Source organism: Macaca thibetana, chromosome 13, assembly GCF_024542745.1.
Source record: "Macaca thibetana thibetana isolate TM-01 chromosome 13, ASM2454274v1, whole genome shotgun sequence".
Lineage (NCBI taxonomy): Eukaryota > Metazoa > Chordata > Mammalia > Primates > Cercopithecidae > Macaca > Macaca thibetana.
Window position 1 is genome coordinate 12,520,870 of NC_065590.1, and position 21,039 is coordinate 12,541,908.

At 38.1% G+C, this 21,039-nt stretch overlaps 1 protein-coding gene across 1 annotated transcript in view; it reads right to left on the reverse strand.

Moving 5' to 3' along the window:
- Nucleotides 1–227: 227 nt before the first annotated feature.
- LOC126933928 (lysine-rich coiled-coil protein 1) overlaps nt 228–21,039 on the reverse strand; it is a 29,974-nt gene continuing 9,162 nt past the window's right edge. The window contains exons 2-4 of the mRNA XM_050754221.1: nt 10,727–10,832; nt 7,817–7,975; nt 228–1,606 (exon numbers count right to left, since the gene is read on the reverse strand). Coding sequence (XP_050610178.1) covers nt 805–1,584 — 780 coding nt within the window. The 5' untranslated portion in view covers nt 1,585–1,606; nt 7,817–7,975; nt 10,727–10,832 and the 3' untranslated portion in view covers nt 228–804. The remainder of the gene's footprint in view (nt 1,607–7,816; nt 7,976–10,726; nt 10,833–21,039) is intronic.

The window sequence follows — 21,039 nt, forward strand, 5'->3', positions numbered from 1 at the left end:
AAACCCCCGACCCAAAAGCTAACTTTGGGTAAGTGGTGGGGTCCTGTAATACTCAGTCATAGATTTCCACCTTAAAAACCAGGTTCACATGTGAGTAAGCAAGGAACTTTTACAACTTTAAAGTGTGACCTACCCAAAAGATCTTGCCTCTTAAGTATGAACTGCCAAGTTATTCTCTCCTCCTCCCAAAAGAAAAATCATTGTTAAATAGACTGACACACAACATGTAGAAATTAGAATACTTTATTATAAATATTTCCAGAATATAAACTGATTTTGTATCAAGATTATTTGAAACTTTAGAAACTTTATGTAACCTAAGATTATAATGTATTTCATTTTCCACTTTCCAGCCTAGAAAATACACTGCAAGTTAGATCTAATACAAGAGAAAAAAATTGCTTCATAGAGAAAAACCAATGAACATAAAATACCCAACTCAAAACTGTAACAAACCCAATCAAGAAACAGATTGTGCAAAGTCCATTAATCCTCCAATTTAAAATAAATAACCTCCCAAGAGAAAATAATTCTACCATCAAAGCAATTTGATGAATAAAAGCAGAGTGACTTTCATTAAAGGAAATTACACTATATGTCAAAAAAATGTAATAATGCTTTTAGAAAATGAGGAAAAGTAATTTCTGTGTTGGAGAGCAAGCATGCTAAACACTTTCTGTTCACTTGGCCTTTGTTAGAAGTTAACCTATTCACATAAGAAAAGTGGTATGAACATGGACATCATGAAACCAAGCTCTCACCTATTTTTTCAACTTAACTTTGGAAGAACCAACTTTGAAAGCTTCAAAATCCAAGAATAGACTGGTCCCAAAGCATTTCCTCCTCTGTCCTTTCTTGGCCTTGTTCCTTTTTCTTTTTTGTACGCTTACGTTCCTCTTTCTTAGAGACTACATCTCGGCTTTTTTTCTCCTTTCGATTCTTAAGCTTTTCTGTACTGACATGTACAGTTTCTATTTCCACCTCTGTCTTCTTTCTTTGGATGCTCTTGTGTTTGTCTAAATCAATTTCCTCACAACTTTTTTTTCTCTTATGCTTGGACTGCTCCTCCTCTGATTTTTCTCTGCCTTCCTCTGGGCGCCTTTTCCTCTTCTGATATATCTGTCTGTGACTGGCTTGATGAGTACTGATACTGTTATCTGAGGAGAAGTGCTTGTAAACTCTAGATTCTACACCATGTGAGCCACAAATATATTCTTGCTGATTAAAGTTCAGGGGTACTGGTTTTTCTGAGAAACAGTCCCTGGTGAACTGACAGTAGCTCAGAGAGTCTAGTCTCAATCTGCTGTCATGGGCTGGTAACCACTGAGGCAACGGATTTTCCACTGTTTGTGAAATATTGCATGATCTTGGGTAGGTCTGGATGGTTTCAGATGGGAGTCTCTGGTCAAACATTCTATATGTGGGTCTGGAATTAACCTCTCCTTTGTACCCACAGGTTTCCAAATAGTCCCCTCTCATCTTTCTGAAACAAGTCTTTGGCTCTAAGCCTCTGGCTTTCTGTACTTTAATATAATCTTCAAGTTCATCTTGAAAAGAGTCATATGTCTTCTTTGAATGCTTCATTAGGTTGACAAAATGGGATTTTCTGCAAAGAAGGGAGAAAATTCTTACCAGATTATCTTGTCCAGAGCATTTCCTTTGCTCTTTTTTTTTTTTTTTTTTTTTTTTTTTTCCGAGATGGAGTCTCGCTCTCTCACCCAGACTGGAGTGCAGTGGGGGTGCTCTTGGGTCACTGCAACCTCTGCCTCCTGGGTTCAAGCGATTCTCCTGCCTCAGACTCCCGAGTAGCTGGGATTACAGGCACATGCCCCCACGTCCTGCTAATTTTTGTATTTTTAGTAGACACAGGGTTTCACCATGTTGACCAGGCTGGTCTCAAAGTGCTGGCCTCAAGCGATCCACCCACCTCGGCCTCCCAAACTGCTAGGATTACAGGCATGAGCCACTGCACCCGGCCTCCTTTGCTCTTGGTAAGAGCTTTGAAAAACAAAGCAGCTCAAACAAATTACAACTTAGTTCAGCATAAAAGTTGAGTATCTTGACATTATATGCCAAAGGGTAGCATCAGGATGGTCAGATACCTCCCAGGTCATGTACCAGTAACTTTAACCTTCTCAGAAGTGAGAGGAAAAGGGCAGAAGGGAACTGATACACATGTTGCTGTCATAGGGACAAAATGTGAGACAAGCAGGGATGTGTGGATAGGAACCACACAACCACGGTGGGTGTCTTGGTATTAATGTTCAAATAACTTCTGAAGTTCTCATGAATTGGTTTCCTATATATTAGGTTTCTAAGACAAGTAAAAGAACCACAGATATAGAATTTGATTTTTAAAATCTTCAGTTTACTCAAGATAAAATAAACATACTCACCTGACGAGAGTACTGTAAGACTTAACAATAAAAGGATGTTTATAAAATGGATTGGGAATGCTGAAAATTGGAAATTCAGTTATACGATGAAAACTACTTTTAGGTATGAGGGAAGATGAAGGAACAGAGTTCTGTATCTTCTGTGTAGGCTTGGATTTCATTCCACTACTTCTGATTGGTGAAAAAAGCATTCTAGAATGTCTTCTGGTTTGTTCTCTCTTAAAGTACTGGTGAGAGGCATAAGGGAAGAAACAGGGTGAAAACTGAAAGGGGATAGGGCTGATGTGGAGAAAAGTTTCAGAAGAAACTTACAGTAGATACACCGTTTTTGTTTACTTGATTCTTTTTTTGGGGGAGGGGCAGGACTGTTCCTGATTCTTTCCTTTCCTCACCTCAAATCCTGAATAAATACAAATACAGCAGAAAATGTACTTACTATGAAATTATAATGCCATATATGTGTGTGTGTGTGTGTGTGTGTGTGTGTATATATATATATTTTTTTTTTTTTTTTTTTTTTTGAGACAGAGTGTTGCCCTGTCGCCCTGGCTGGAGTTCAATGGCACGATCTCGTCTCACTGCAACCTCCACCTCTGGGGTTCGAGTGATTCTCTTGCCTCAGCCTCCTGAGTAGCTAGGACTACAGGTGCGCACCACCACACCTGGCTAATTTTTGTATTTTTAGTAGAGATGGGGTTTCACCATGTTGGCTAGGCTGGTCTCCAACTCCTGACCTCAGGTGATCTGCCTGCCTCGGCCTCCCAAAGTGCCGGGATTACAGGTGGGAGCCACTGTGTCCCACCTGCCCTTTATATTTTTGGTGATACAGTTTATCTCAAAAAATTAGGAGGGCGTATATCCCATATAGAACTGAATATTTCTTCAGCTCTCAGAAACAAGGCTTGTTTCTGCTAAAGGGAAGAAATGTTCAATTCTACATGGGATATACTCCCTCCTAATTTTTTGAGGCTAATGATCAGCCAGTTTTTCAAATTTGGAAATTTGAGGTTAAAAAGAAAATCTAAATGAAGCCTAGTTTGTCAAGTTAGAAAACATAGTTCCTGTTCAACTTAAAATAGTATAAAAATTCTGACTAGAAAACTAATAAAAAATAATGTAACAAATACTTGCTTAAATATGGGCAAATTATTTTAACCTATACTTCAGAAAAGAATATATGCAAATAGCCAATAAGCACAGGAACAGATGTTTAAAAGCACTGATCAGCAAGTAAATATGAATTAAAACCACAATGAGATACCACTATGCACTTACTAGAATGACTAAAATGAAAAAGACTGACAATACCAGTGCTGATAAGGATCTGAAACTCTCATACATTGTTGATAGGAATGTAAAATGGTACAACCACTTGAAAAACAGTTTGGCAATTTCTTTTTTTTTTTTTTTTTTTTTGAGACGGAGTCTCGCTCTGTCGCCCAGGCTGGAGTGCAGTGGCGCGATCTCGGCTCACTGCAAGCTCCGCCTCCCGGGTTCACGCCATTCTCCTGCCTCAGCCTCCCGAGTAGCTGGGACTACAGTTGCCCACAACCGCGCCCGGCTAATTTTTTGTATTTTTAGTAGAGACGGGGTTTCACCATGGTCTCGATCTCCTGACCTTGTGATCCGCCCGCCTCGGCCTCCCAAAGTGCTGGGATTACAGGCGTGAGCCACCGCGCCCGGCCGGCAATTTCTTAAGAAGTTAAACATACATTTACCATATGAATGCAGTTATTCTATTTCTAGGTATTTACTTAAAGGAAAAGGAGATACAGTCATGCACTGCATAACAATGTTTTGGTCAACAATGGACTAAATGAATATATGATGGTGGTCCCATAAAATTATAGTGGAGCTGAAAAATTCACAATAATGTGAATAACGCACAATGCATTATTCATGTGTTTGTAGTGACGCTGGTATAAACAAATCTACTATACTGCCATATAAAAGTATAGCATATACTATGTACAGTACATAAGATTTGATAACTATATTACTAGTTTATGATTTATTTACTATACTATATTTTAAATTGTTATTTTAGAGTATATTCTTTCTCCTATTGAAAAAAAGTTAACTGTAAAACAGCCTCAGGTAGGTCCTTCAGAGGGTATTCCAGAAGATGGCACCATAGGAGATGACAGCTCCATGCATGTTACTGCCCCTGAAGACCCTCCAGTGGCACAAGATGTGGAGGTAGAAGACAGGGATGATGATCCTGACCCCTGTGTAGGCTTAGGCCAATGTGTGTTGTTTGTGTCTTAGCTTTTCATAAAAAAGTTTACCAAGTGAAAAAAAAATATATAGGGCCAGGTGTGGTGGTCCATACCTGTAACCCCAGAACTTTGGGAGGCCAAGTGGGTGGATCACTTGAAGTCAGGAGTTCGAGACCAGCCTGGTCAATATTGTGAAACCCCGACTCTACTAAAAGTACAAAAATTAGCTGGGCATGGTGGCACATGCCTGTAATCCCAGCTCCTGGGGAGGCTGAGGCTGGAGAATCGCCTGAATCTAGGAGGCAGAGGTTGCAGTGAGCTGAGATTGTGCCTCTGCACTCCAGCCTGGGCAACAGAGTGAGACTCCATCTCAAAAAAATTAAAAAATTAAAAATTTAAGAATAGGAAAAGGCTAGGATAAAGACATAAAGAAATAAAATATTTTTGTGCAGCTGGACAATGTGTTTCAACCTAAGTGTGATTACAAAAGAGTCAAAAAGTTAAAAAAAATTAAAAGTTTATAAAGTGAAAAAATTACAGTAAGCTAGGGTTAATTTATTACTAAAACAAGAAAAATATTAAAAAAATAAATTTAGTGGGCTGGGTGTGGTGGCTCACGCCTGTAATCCCAGCACTTTGGGAGGCTGAAATAGGCAGATCACCTCAGGTTAGGAGTTTGAGACCAGCCTGGCCAACATGGTGAAACCCCATCTCTAGTAATAATACAAAAATTAACTGAGTGTGGTGTGGGCACCTGTAATCCCAGCTACTTGGGTGGCTGAGGCAGGAGAATTGCTTGAACCTGGGAGGCAGAGGGTGCAGTGAGCCGAGATCACGCCACTGTACTGTAGCCTGGGTGACAGAGCGAGACTTTGTCTCTAAATAAATAAATAAATAATTTAGTGTAGCCTAAGTGTACAGTATTTATAGTCTACAGCAGTGTACAGTAGTATCTTATGCCTTCCCATTAACTCACAACTCACTGACTCAGAACAACTTGCAGTCCTGCAAGCTCCTCCATTCATGGTAAATGCCCCATATCGGTGTACTATTTTTTTTAATCTTTCATATCATATTTTTACTGTTTCTTTTTGTTTAGATAGGTTTAGATACACAAACACTTACTGTTGTGCTACAACTGCCTACAGTACTCAATATAGTAACATACTGTACAGATTTGTAGCCTAGGAGCAACAGGCTATATCATATAGCCTAGGTGTGTAGTAAGTTATACCATCACTCTATGATGTTTGCACAATGAGAAAATCATGACACATTTCTCAGAATGTATCCTGGTCGTTAAGTGACACATGACTGTGTGCCTATACAAAGACCTGCACATGAATGTTCATATAGTTTTATTTGTGATAGCCCCTGAAAGAAAAGAAACTCAAATGTCAATCAACAGGGGAATGGATTAAATCAAACAGTGGTATAACGATACAATGAAATACTATCAGTCATAAAAAGGAATAAACTATACTGATACACATGACGTGAGTGAATCTCAAAATAATGAAAATAATTATAATTCTTTTTTACTATTCAAAACAGTGACACACTAGGCATAGTGGCTCACGCCTGTAATCCCAGCACTTTGGGAGGCTGAAGTGGCAGAACTGCTTGAGTCCAGAAGTTCAAGACCAACCTGGCCAACACAGGGAGAACCCATTTCTAAAAATAAATAAATAAATAAAAAGTAATAGAAGGCTGACAAAAGAGTACATATGATATGATTCCATTTATATAAAACTCTAGAAAATGGAAACTCTAACAGTGGTTGCTTGGGGAGAGGTAGGAGGAAAAGATTCTAAAGGGGCGTTTTTTGGGGGATGATGGATATGTCCATTATCTTGATTGTGGTGATTATTTCATGGCTATATACATGTGCCAAAACCTACCAAATTGTATACTTTAAATACATACAGTTTACTGTATGCTAACTATGCCTCAATAATGCTGTTTTTAAAAAGTCACTAATGGCCAGGCGCAGTGGCTCAGGCCTGTAATCCCAGCACTTTGGGAGGCTGACGCAGGCAGATCACCTGAGGTCAGGAGTTCGAGACCAGCCTGGCCAACATGATGAAACCCCCATCTCTACTAAAAATACAAAAAATTAGCTGGGTGTGGTGGCACATGACTGTAGTCCCAGCTACTCAGGAGCCTGAGGCAAGAGAATTGCTTGAACCCGGGAGGTGGAGGTTGCAGTGAGCCGAGATCGTGCCATTGCACTCCAGCCTGGGTGACAGAGAGAGACTCTCTCAAAAAAAAAAAAAGTCACTAATGAGATTTAAAAGATGTTGATAATTGTTGAAACTGGATGATGGATACATGAGGGTTCATTATACAATTTTCTCTATTTTTGAGTATATATATATATATTTTTTTTTTTTTTTTTTTTTGAGACGGAGTCTCGCTGTGTCTCCCAGGCTGGAGTGCAGTGGCGTGATCTCGGCTCACTGCAAGCTCCGCCTCCCGGGTTCACGCCATTCTCCCGCCTCAGCCTCCCAAGTAGCTGAGACTACAGGCGCCCGCCACCACGCCCGGCTAGTTTTTTGTATTTTTAGTAGAGACGGGGTTTCACCATGTTAGCCAGGATAGTCTCGATCTCCTGACCTCGTGATCCACCCGCCTCGGCCTCCCAAAGTGCTGGGATTACAGGCTTGAGCCACCGCGCCTGGCCAATTTTTGAGTATATTTAAAAATTTTTGGTAATAAAAAGATTTACTTTACACCTACTAGGAGGGCTATAGTCAAAAAAAGATAATAGAAAGTGTTAGCAAGAATGTGGAAAAATTGGAAACTTCATTCATTGTTTGTGGAAATGTAAAATGGTGCACCTACTTTGGAAAATAACTTAGCAGCAGTTTCATCAATTCCACTTAGCAATTCCACCCATATACAGCCAAAAGAATGAAAACCTATGTCTATGCAAGAAGTTGTACACAAATGTTCACAACAGCACTATTCATCACAACTAAAAAGTAGAAATAATCAACCCAATGCCCATCAACCGATAAATGGATAAACAAAATGCGGTATATTCATATAATATTATTCAGCAGTAAAAAGGAATGAAGTACTGATATATGGTACAACACGAATGAAGCTTGAAGACATTATGCTATGTGAAAGAAGCCAGTTCCAAAGGACCACAGATGGCACAGAGATGAACAAAGAGGTGAATGGAACCTTACTTACCCTTATCAGGCTGAGAATTTGGTGGAGAAATCTGATCATATTCACTCAGTTTTTCAGCATGAACTTTCAAAGAGTGAGACTATACAATAACTGGTGAGCTAAAAACCATGATTCAGAAACTAAAAATCAATTTTTGTCCAATTCTCCACTCTCATTCATCTGAAACCAAACACAATCTTGTTATAAATATTAAATAATTCAAAGTTTATAATTACATCAACATAGACCAATCATCTGAAAATTCACAAAATTTATCTTCATTTTATTAATTTGCTTCTTATAAATCTGAAAATAAAGCCTAACTTTTAAAAATGTTTAAACATACTTTATTTTTATAACAATATTTTTATATAGTTTTATTTTTAATTGACAAGTAATAATTGTATATATTTATGAAATCCAATATGATAGTTCAGTACCTATATATAATGTGGAATAATCAAATTTGGTGAATTAGCATAGCCATTACTTCAAATGTTTATCATTTCTTTGCAATGTGAACACTTAATCTCTTACAGCTACTTTAAAAAATATTAAAATAATAAATATATTTTGAATATACATGAACTATAGTCACCTTCTTATGCAACAGAACACCAGAACTTATTCTCCTATCTAACTGTAACTTTGTACCCCTTGACAAATGTCTTTCCTTTCTCTGTCCCCTCCCTTACCCTAGCACCCAGCCTCTGGTAACCACCATTCTACTCTCTACTTCCCTAAGTTTTTAGATTCCACGTACAAGTGAGATCATACAGTATTTGTCTCTCTGTGCTTGTAAAGCCCTAATTTTTTGAGCATTTTTTTATACCCTGGAAAAATAAATAACATTTGTTTATTTAAGAAGAAATTACTCCAAATTTATTCTACCCTAGGTATATACCCCAAAGCACTATAAATTGAAAAATAGCACTTAAGAGTTTTAATAAAAAGAGTTTAAAAAAAATAGCACTAATAAAGAGTTTTAAAAAAAGTTTTAGTCTGAACTAAAAGTTTACGAATAGAGTTTCGCTTACTTTCAAATCAAAGTATGAGCTTCCGTAGATAATCCTATGATTAGAATTATTTCTAACATAAAGTTTTATGTTTCTGTTTGTGACAGAGACTACCAGTTGTCTCCCAATATACTTTTTACTTCTTTCTTAGTAACAAACCTTAGGAAATGTGTCTAGCTAAAAGACTACATGTTCTGGCCATTGTTAAAGCAACATGTAGTCATGTGAATAAATTCTGGTCAATAAGAAGAAAGCTGAAGTGCTGTGTAGGATTCTAGGAGGGATCCTCCCTTCTGCTGCTGAAATGAGGATGCCATGGTTAGAAATGAAACAGTCATCAAAGAACGTGAGGAAGTAAGTCAGGGCCTTAGAATAAAAAGACAGAAAATGTCTAGGTCCTCTCTGATGATCATGGAACTATCCTAACAGCCTTGTATACACTGCCTAACTCCACACTTTTAAATGAGGCAAGGAGTAAACTGTTATGGGTTCAAGCTATAACAGAAAATAATCTCTGAATATATTTAAAGCCAACCATGTAAGAGTAAATAAAATGTAAATGTAGGGAAAAGGACACTAACATTTTCAGAACACAATTATGAATGATGTGTATTTTCTGTATTTTTCTACATTGAGTATTACTTGATAATCCTTTGAAAGTTATTTTTAAAATTTCAATGAAACGCAAGTTATCACAGAGCCCTTTGACTATTTCTTAGACCTCTGGGCTCTGAAGACTGAGCCTAAAATATACTAGACTAGAATATAGTAGATTAAGAATTAGGGCAAGACAGAGATTGCCACTTCCATTTTTCAGGTTGAAGAAACATACTTAGAGAGGTCAAAGTGATTTGCTCAGCAATTAATGGTGGAGTCAAGGTTTGAATCCAAGTTCTCCCAATCCAAGGCTAAAACATGACTGTAATTATGGTACTTTAATCTCAACCACCACATATGAAATAAAATGCAGTTTCTGACATGATTATCAATGGGGAAAACTAGATGAGTTCTCTAAAAAAGCACAGCAGGCCTATGTTTCATTTCAGTAAATGTATCTACTACTTTTGGTATCCCAGATACCACAGATTAAAGAGATCTAGGAAAAATAAATAACATTTGTTTATTTAAGAAGAAAGAAAAGACAGAAAGAAAGAAAGAAAATGAGCTTCAGAGTTAGAAATGAGCTCCAGAGTAGTTCATCCAAGTCTCAAGAGTGTGAGAAGAGTAGAATGGGAAAAGACTATTGTAATGTAGTATACAAAAGACTATTCTTTCTCCAGGATACTATGATACAGCAAAGATGATACAAGTGAGTAGCTATACCATATAAAAGGAAAGAACACTGGACAGGGAATCAGATCTCATTTATTGGCTTAGTCATGCCCATGACTAGCTAAAAACAATCACCACTCCTCCGGACCTCAGTTTCTTCTTCTATAAACTAAGGAAGTACGATCATTAGACATTTTACCTTCCAATGCTAGCATTCTAAAATCCTGTGCCTTGAAAACAAGGCAAAGTCAAGGGTAAGACTGCTGCATATTGTGTTGTAACCTTTGATTACTGTAAAGGAAGAATCTGGGGATCTACAATATCTCTTGACTTATTAATATTTTCCTGCTCAAGCTTCATAATATCTTCCTTATATTTACCACAAGAACTGATACAGTGGCTTTCTGCATAAGGTAGAAGACAGAATGGAGAGAAGAAAAGAAAATGAGCTTCAGAGTTAGAAAGATCTGAGTTTAAATCCTAATTCCCCAAATACAAGTCAGGAAGTTATTTCCCTTCTCTGAGTCAGTCATCAAAAGGACAATACTTTCCTTGTACGGATTAAATAAGATGACATATATGAAGTTTACCCACTACATTTAAAAAGTGACATTAGGGCATATTCCTTCTATTTTCAACCTACCTCATAATGCAAAATCCTTTGTTATTTGAACTGTAACACTACTCCACAGACATCTTTTATAAAAGGTATCTGTAAAAGTTCAGTCTTTGTTCATTCAGTGTGGTATCTATCAATAAAAGAGAGGTAAGACAGAAGATTATATTAAATCGTTAAAGTAATATTTTTAATTTTCAACTACTATATTTCATATACCATCTCAAATCTTAATTTTCTGAGTGCTTGCAAAGCTACAGTAATAAATTTTTGCTCATTAGGATAAAAATTTTAATATGAATATTTTGTAAGACTCTAATATTTAATATGCTAACATATTTTTTAGTCTACAAAATACCATTCTGAAGGAAAAGTTACTGGGGCACCAGTATTGAAAGTCTGGGCTAAGAAATCCAGTCTTGGCATTTTATGTTTTAAAGCTAACAATCTCAAGAAATGCAGTCAATTTTAAGATAGCTAATGATTCCAGATACATCACCAATGTCATCTGAGAATCACATGGGGGAACCACAAACCATCTTTTTTTTTTTTTTTTGAAACAGGGTCTGGCTCTGTCACCCAGGCCAGAGCGTGATTCTTCTATCTCAGCTTCCTGAGTAGCTGGGAGTACAGGTGCATGCCACTGTGCCTGGCTAATTTTTTTTTATTTTTTGTAGAGATGGGGTTTCACCATGTTGCCCAGGCTGGTCTCCAACTCCTGAGCTCAGGTGATCCAACCCACCTTGGCCTCCCAAAGTTGTGGGATTACGGGCATGAGCCACTGAGCCCGGCCAACAAACTATCTTAACCTTGGCCTCCCAAAGTTCTGGGATTACAGGAATGAGCCACTGAGCCCGGCCAACAAACTATCTTAACCTGTGGTAGACAACCTTCTTCCACGGCTGGTACAAATACAACCACACAAATTTCACTAAATAGAGCTCAGACAAGCCCTTCAAAGCTACAGTCATATTCACATATTAGCTTCTACAACTTTTGCTAAAAGTGTTTCTCACTTAATAAATAATCTACGCCAAATTACTACATTTACACTTGGGGTCTGTACTTCAATCTAAAGTTCCTAACAGCTAACATTTATTTTATAGAAGTTTACCAGTTTATACATAGGGTGCCAATCATATAACATCAAAATTGTACTTTCTATCTGGTAGTTTAAATGGATGAGTTAGAATCATATGTAATGTCATGGAGAAATGCCCATGATGTATTAACGGGAAAAACAATGTATAGAACTCTATCAATCAATTGTTCAATCATAAAATCCAATTTTAGTATAAACAACCCAACATATACAACCCCAACTTAAATGTATACATATGTATTTACTATAAGGAAGGAATAATGCAATTGGCCTCCAATCCATTCACTTCCTTTCCTGGAGAAGAGGGAAAAAGAGAAGGATGGTTGGCAACTGGACCTCAAGTAAAAAGCCTAATGATATTTGCTTGGAGGAAGAGATCTTACCACTAAAATGCTCTTAGCAAGATGTCCCTGGCTAAAGATTACCTGTAGTAAATAAACCCAGACTCTATGAGGCATCTCTCTCTGAAGAATGCCACATAAGGTACACAACTCTCTAGGGTATAACATAGAGATGAGTCACAATTTAAACACCCCACTGTGTGAGCTCATCTTGTGAATCTTACTTAGAAACCTTACCTATTTATTCTGGGCCAGAGATACAAGTCCAAAGTGGGAAAACATGGTGTATTGGTCTGTTCTTACATGTTACAAAGATATACCAAAGACTGGGTAATTTATAAAGGAAAGAGGTTTAATTGACTCAGTTTTGCATGGCTGGGGAGGCCTTAGGAAACTTACAGTCATGGTGGAAGGTGAAAGGGAAGCAAGCCACTTTCCTTTCAAGGTGGTAGGAAGGAGAAGTGCTGAGTGAAGCGAGAAAAGCCCCTTATAAAACCATCAGATCTCGGGAGAACTCACTATCATGATAACAACATGGGACAAACTGCCCCCAATTCAATTACCTCCACCTGGTCTCTTCTTGACATGTGGGGATTATGGGGATTACAATTCAGTATGAGATTTGGGTGGGGACACAAAGCCTAACCATATCACATGGTCTGAGGAGCCATCTTTCATGTATTGGACACTATGCTTCGGTTGAGTCTTTTGACTGCCTGTATCCTTGAAATAATTAGTAAACCTGATGAGTCTGATTTGACAGTCTGATCTTGTGTGTTAACTCAGTATCCACAGAAAAAAATCTGAAAAGATATATGCTAAATTTAATGGGGTTTGGGAAATGCGAAATTGGGTCAGAAAATGAGTAGGGGCAAACATTTAACATATTGCTCTTTGTACATATCTATATTAATTTGTGCAAAAAACATATATGACTCTCTACTTTTAAAAACTCCATAAATATTTAAGTTATACTGGGTATCTTCAAACTAATCTTAATATTAGTGCCAATGTATGGATTAAAAAGATTTGCTTAAAAATATTATGTGCTCAAGATAATTATAAATCAGAAACATTTTAGAAAGGACTTGAAGAGTATTAAAAATGTATCTCAGGCTGGGTGTCATGGCTCATGCCTATAATCCCAGCACTTTGGGAGGCAGAGGCGGGCAGATCACTTGAGCCCGGGAGTTTGAGACCAGCCTGGCCAACATGGCAAAACCCTGTCTCTACTAAAAATACAAAAAATTAGCTGGGCGTGTTGGCACATGCCTGTAATCCCAGCTATCTGGGAGGCTGAAGTATGAGAATCTCTTGAACCCAGGAGGTGGAAGTTGCAGTGAGCCAAGATTGCGCCACTGCGTTCCAGCCTGGGCGACAAAGTGAGACTGCCTCAAAAAAAAAAAAAAAAAAAAATCTATTATATATAATATCTAAATTATTTCTTAGTTGTTTTAAAATAAAGGATTTACTTACATTTGACTTTAAGGTCAGCAAGGTAAACAGGTTAATACAAAGGTTTTCAGAACTTCCTTTGATTCAGAATTAATGTACAAAAACTGACATGGTGATGTGATGGTGACTTTTCCATTAAAAATCTTGGTTTGGCGTAGTGCTTCGTACCTGTAGTACCAACACTTTGGGAGGCTGAGTTGGGAGGATTGCTTGAGGCCAGGAGTTTGAGACCAGCCTAGGCAACACATTGAGACCTCCAGCTCTACAAAAATAAATCTTTAATAAGAACAGGTAAATACTGTCTTTCGGTGATGACCAAATCAGTATACATGGAAAGTTTACTGAGTAGTTATTTAGAAGCTCAAGATATCTGAAAATAGAACAATAATTTCCTTCCTGGTTCAACCCTTAATACCAACCAGGCATTTCTAAAAGGCAATGTTGTAAGCTGAGGTAAGAAACTTGGGGTTACCTTTAACTCCTTTGCCAACTATGCTCTCATTTTTTATCTGTTAAATAGCAAAATATTCTGAAGCTCAAAATCTCAGCCATTTTTCTCCTGAGTCATGTCTGTTCTAGCTTTATAATATTTTCAAAGCTGTTCTTTCATTTTTCAATTCCTATAACATTATTTAGTTCAAGTTCTCCATGCTTTTGGACTTTACTAAACTTTATCACTATTTATTTTGTCTTCAAGGTACTCTGGTGAGTACTGTGGGAAAGCACAGGAAGAAAGAGATGAACCTTACTTATCGAATGCCTACTGTACGCCAAATAATAGATTATTATTTCAGTTTTTTACTTCTGCAAGAATTTCTCATAAAGCTCTGGATATTGGGATTTAAAGGAATTAAAATATGTTGCCACATGTGCTATTTGATAAAGGCAGATATTAAACCTTGGTTTATCTCATACCCTTTCCCTTACATACACATAGCTGTTCCACACATTGGGAGTAAGTGAACAAGACAATTGTTAATATTGAGGACTTCATAACTTTGTAAAAACTGATAGGCAAAGAACTATGATGCAAGACAAAAATGTGTAAAGTGCTGTAAGACATAAGAAGGTATAATGTGTTCTTGGTGAGGGGTTTGTGGAGAAGAATGGATTTTGAATGAACTCTTAAAGAGATGGGTAAAATTTAGAAAAAAAAAAACAAACAAGAAAGGGGTACAGAAGAGCATTAGAAAAGGCACTTCTGCTTTAGCTAAAACAAGACATGCATAAAGGTAGTGAAAGACAGTGCTAAAGGTGGAATGACGCTAAATCATAATATGCCTTATTTGGACATTTGGATTTAATTCTGCAGTCAATAGGGGAAGAAAAAGAGACTCAACATGGGGATATTGTTAGGAAGCTGTTGCAGGCAAGAGATTATTGGGCTGCACCAAAAGAGTAGCAGAGCTAACAGAAAGGAAGGGAAGAATATGAGAGATATTCTAAAGCTGGAATCAAAGGAATTTGTGATAGCTGGGAAGAGCAGAGAGAAGAAAGAGAGTGGGGGCAGAGACAATTCTAAGTAAGGCCTTGATCCTGGGTAAAGTTATCTTTGACAGAGAAAGCAAGGAAGAGGAAAAAGAGTTGTTACTGTTGTTGTTATCCCCCAGAAGGAGGGAAGTAGGGAGTGGAACGAATAAGCATTAAGCATTCAAAAAGCAGAATTTGATTTTGGAACAAACCCAGATTCTATCAAATGTCTAGTATCTTTCACATCTCTTCTTTCCTGTTGCATTCTTCTATGTGTTTAATTCCTCTATGTGAAGTTGGGTTTAAACAACTTGCAGATGTTTTATGTACCCTGAAATTCCTTACGAATTAAAATGGTTGGGCCCCTGAACTAATTGTGTACGTATCAAACTTCACTACACGTGATGGGTAACAGGAACCACTAGAGGAAAGAAAGGTCGGTAGTGAGCTCTAGGCATTTGTAGAAATCTTTCCTCAGAAAATTTTGACATCACCTCTCTTTCACTTGCATAGTGATTACTATATATTTACTCATTACAGAGGTTGCAGCATTATATAGTTTGAAGAACACAGACGGTGATTGTTGTGGAGTAAAGGGAAATTATCTCTTCCTCTAACCTGGACATTGTTTTCATCCTTACCATTTTATTTTAGCATTAGTTATTTTTTAAATAGTCATCATATTACTGGTTTCTAATGACCTTTACAATTGTTAAAATCTTGGAGGTAGCATCTCTCTCCCCCGATATTGGCTATCTTCTCCCATGTGATAGGGATGCTGACTGAATTATTTTTCTAAATGCAGGAATTAATACTTCATCTTGTTATGGGTTTAGACCATTATTCCTTTTTTTTTTTTTTCCAGACGGAGTCTCACTCTGTCTCCCAGGCTGGAGTGCAGTGGCGCAATCTTGGCTCACTGCAAGCTCTGCTTTGCAGGATCACGCCATTCTCCTGCCTCAGCCTCCTGAGTAGCTAGGACTACAGGTGCCCGCCACCACACCCGGCTAATTTTTTGTATTTTTAGTAGAGATGGGGTTTCACTGTGTTAGCCAGGATGGTCTCGATCTCCTGACCTCGTGATCCACCCGCCTTGGCATCTCAAAGTGCTGGTATTACAGGCGTGAGCCACCGCGCCCAACCTAGACCACTATTCCTAAATGAGGTTTCTTTCTTTTCCTTTATTTTCTTTCTCTCCCCACCCCTGCCCCGCTTCTCCTTCTTTCTTTTTTTTTTTTTTTTTTTTTTTTTTTTTTTTTTTTTTTTTTTTTTTTTTTTTTTTTTTGAGACGGAGTCTCGCTCTGTCGCCCAGGCTGGAGTGCAGTGGCCGGATCTCAGCTCACTGCAAGCTCCGCCTCCCGGGTCCTTCTCTTGCTTTAAAAAGGCGCCCGTCCCCCCCGGCTGTTTTTTGTATTTTTTTAGTAGAGGCGGGGTTTCACCGTGTTAGCCAGGATGGTCATCTCCCGACCTCGCCGCCCGTAGCTCAAAGTACTGGGATTACAGGCTTGAGCCACCGCCTTAACAGAGTCCCCCAGGGGAGTGCAGAGGCTCAAGCTCATCCTCCGGGGCTCAAGTGATCCTCTCGCCTCAGCCACCAGAATAGCTAGGACTATAGGCATGTGCTAGCATGCCCAGCTAATTTTAAATAATATTCTGTAGAAACGGGAATCTCATTATGTTGCCCAGGCTGGTCTTGATCGCCTGGCCTCAAGTGATCCTCCTCCGTTGGTCCGTTGGTCTCCCCAAGTGCTGAGATTACAGTTGTGAGCCACTGCAGCCACCTGAGAATTTTTAAAAATTCAAATGATCTTAATCTTGGTATTTGCTATGGCTCCCACACATACTTTTTATATGCATTCAGTCTATGACTTCATTCACATTACTGGTGAAAACTTTAAGCAGGACAAGGGCAAGATAATACCTATGGCATGCTACAAAGAATCTGCTCTCTTCTTGCATCTAGGATGTATCTATTTATTAGCAATCTGTGGGTTTAATTAGAAAGATATTAAGAATTTGATATCATCTGAGTTTATTTCAAAATCAAATTCAGCATCTTTTTGAACACTATGCTTCTCCACTCTACTCCCTACTACTCTCCTTCTTATGGGTCTGATCTATTTGTACCACACTGAAGTCTTATTTTTCCATTTTGTTGATATTTGAAAGATATAGGAAATGCCCTTCTAAAATTGTAACCATCCTTTCTACAGCAATGGTTCTCAATCTCAATTATTTTGACCAAAACAATCTATAGGCAGATAGGAGTAAACTCTTGTAGTCAGGAGGTCTAGGGATTACAGCTTAAAGAGATCAACCACACACACAGCAGAAGTATTTCAAGTTTCATGGTTTACTTTAACAACTCATGAACTTCTTGAACTCTAGTCTTAAAACTTCCATTTGATATAAAAAGTCATTATTTAATCTCTGAATAAATTATGCCAATTAAACTTCAAGTATCTTCCTGGCACAATCTTGTATCTCAGAAACCTCAGGGAATCTCATTATGCTCTCTAAAGAAATACGGTCCTGCAACGTTCTTTTGATTTACCAGTAATCTTTCATAAAAGAAACGAGGCATGGCATGACTTGTTTTCAATAAATCCATATTGCCTTTTAATGTTTATTTCAAAGTATCACATTCACAAGCCACCTATTAATAATCTGTTCTGTAACACTTTTACAGCATTGCCCTTATGTTGTATCAGGTACTGTTCTAAGCACTTATACATAGTAACTTTTTTTTTTTTTTTTTTTTTTTTTTTGAGACAAAGTTTCCCTCTTGTTGCCTAGGCTGGAGTGCAGTGGCACGATCTTGGCTCACTGCAACCTCTGCCTCCTGGGTTCAAGCGATTCTCCTGCCTCAGCCTCCCAAATAGCTGGGATTACAGGCATGTGCCAGCACGCCTGGATAATTTTTTTTTTTTTTGTATTTAAGTAGAGATGGGGCTTCTCCATGTTGGTCAGGCTGCTCTCGAACTCCCGACCTCAGGTGATCCACCCGCCTCAGTCTCCCAAAGTACTGGGATTACAGGCGTGAGCCACCATGCCTGGCCTCACGGCAACTAATTTTATCCTCGTAAGAACTCTATGGGCTCAGTACAATTACTTTGTATATTTTATAGAAGAGGAAACTGAGGCACAGAAAGGTTAAGAAACATATCCATGGTTGCAGTTAGTAAATGACAAGGCAGTCTGGTTCCATAATCTGTTACTGACTGTTGTGGCATGCTGCCTTTCTAACTGATGTAAAACTTTTCAGTCTACATTCTGGAATCCATTTCTCCTCCTTAAAAAGCTGAAACATTTTCTGATCTCTAGGTTTTACATCTCTCTCCATTAAAAAAATGAAAACTGGCTGGGCACACTGGCTAATGCCTGCAGTCTCAGCACTTTAGAGGACAACGTTGGGGGGATCACTTGAGTCCAGGAGTTTGAGACCAGCCTGGGCAATGTACCAAGACCGTGTCTCCACAAAAGAAAACAAAACAAAAAAATAAAATAAAATCAAGCCACAGAGTATAGGATATTCTCAACTAACATATCAGACAAGGGACTTACATCTGGAAGATATAAAGACTTTTTATGACTCAATTATAAGACAAACTCAATTTAAAAAGGGCAAAAGGTCTGAACAGATACTTCAGAAAAGAATATATAGTAATGACTAAGTAAATATGAATTAAACCACAATGAAGGGTCTGCTTTTAACTTGGACTAACATAACTTCTTCATGCAATAAACTGAAAAGAGCCATACTGTCTAGTTAAAAAAAAAAAAAAAAAAAAAAAAAAAAAAAAAAAAAACCATAATAAGATAACACCACACTCTCACTAGAACAATTAAAATTAAAGGACTAAGAATACCAAGTGTTGCTAAAGATGTTAAATAACTAGAACTTCCATACATTGCTGGCTAAAATGTAAAATGGTACAACCGTTTTACAAAGGAGTTTGATAATTTTTTTTTTTTTTTTTTTGAGATGGAATAGCACTCTTGCTCATGCTAGAGTGCAGTGGCATGATCATAGCTCACTGCAGCCTTGGCCTCCTGTGCTGAAGTGATCCATCTCAACCTCCTGAGTAGCTGGACTATGGGTTCATGGCATCATGCCTGGATAATTTTTTTTTTTTTTTTTTTTTTTTTTTTTTTTTTTTAGTAGAGATGAGGTTTTGCCACGTTGCCCAGGCTGGTCTTTAACTCCTGGGCTCAAGCGATCCAGCCATCTTGGCCTCCCAAAGTGCTGGGTTTACAGGTGTGAGCCACCGTAAAAAATTATCAGCCACCTGGCTTAATTTTTTATAAAGTTAAATACATAGCTACCATATGACCTAGCCATTCTGCTCCTGTGTATCTGACATGAAAACATATCCATGCAGATTTGTATATGAATGTTCACAGCAGCTTTATTTGTAACAGCCAAAACCTGAAACAACTCTAATGTCCATCCACAGCTGAACAGATAAGCAAAATACAATTATTCAGACATAAAAAGGAACAAAAGAGCAACAATACAACATGGATGAATCTCAAAACCATCATGCTGAGTGAAGACAGACATGAAAGAGTATCTACTATATGATTCTATTTATAAAATGTTCTAGAAATGCAAACTAATCTCTAGTAATAGCAGCAGATCAATGGCTGCCCAGGGATAGAAGTAGAGGGGGGAATGGATTGTAAAGGGGCATAAGTACTTTCGAAGTTGATGGAAATGTTTGGCATTTTGCTTATGATAGTGGTTTCATGGGAGCATACACCTGTCACAAATTCATTGAATTGTACTTTTTTATTTTTTGAGACAGTGTCTCACTCTGTCCCTCAGGCTGGAGTATAGTGGTGCAATCTTGGCTCACTGCAACCTCCGCCTCCTGGATTCAATTTTTGTGCCTAAGTCTCCCAAGTAGCTGGGATTACAGGCATGAACCACATACCTGACTAATTTTTGTATTTTTAGTAGAGACAGGGTTTCACCATGTTGGCCAGGCTGTCTCAAACTCCTGACTTCAGGTGACCCACCCACCTCGGCTTCCCAAAGTGCCAGGATTACAGGCGTGAGCCATCGTGCCCAGCCTGAATTGTACACTTTATATATGTGGAGTTTATTATAAGTAAAATATACCTCAATAACTAAAGGAGTTACACTTTTTTTTAATAATAATTATACATTAAAATGATTTTGAAATGTTGGCTTTGTTTCCAGAAAGATCATCCACCCGACAAAGGCTACGTCACCTCAGGCACTACTAAGAACTAATGCCTGTCATACTGTTACTTAGCTCCATTGCTCCTTTGAGTCAAACAGATATAGGAACACTGGAGTCAGTTCTGCCACTTAGGAAGTTATGTAACCCTGGTCAAGCTTCTCAACCTCTCTGCCTTAGGTTCCTCACCTCTAAAATAGGGATATAACATATACCTCAAAAAGCTGTCGTGGTCCTTATAGAAATTAATACATACAAAGCACTTAGAAGAGTGCAGGGAACAAGGTAAGTGTGGTATGGATGAAGTATTTGTATTGTTGTTCAGGATTCTGTCTATTTAAGTGACATAGTGAGATGTTCTCCCAATAAATTAATCTAGTAACTATAGAAAGACAAATAAGGTTATCCATAAACAGCACAGAAGTATCTGAAAGAAGTACCTAATTCTTTGTATTTCAAGTTAATTTATGTTTTAGAGGGACTGTGTTTATGGAAGTTGAAGGATGGACATGATCCTTATTCTAATTGCTCTGATTTTGAACCAACTTTTTGTTTTTTTGACACATGGTCTCATTCTGTCACCCAGGTTGGAGTGCAGTGGTACAATCTCGACTCACAGCAGCCTCAACCTCCCAGGCTCAATTGATCCTCCTGCCTCAGCCTCCCCAGTAGCTGGGACTACAGGCATCTGCCACCACGCCCAACTTATTTTTTGTATTTTTTTGGCAGACATGAGGTCTTGCTTTATTGCCCAGGTTGGTCTCG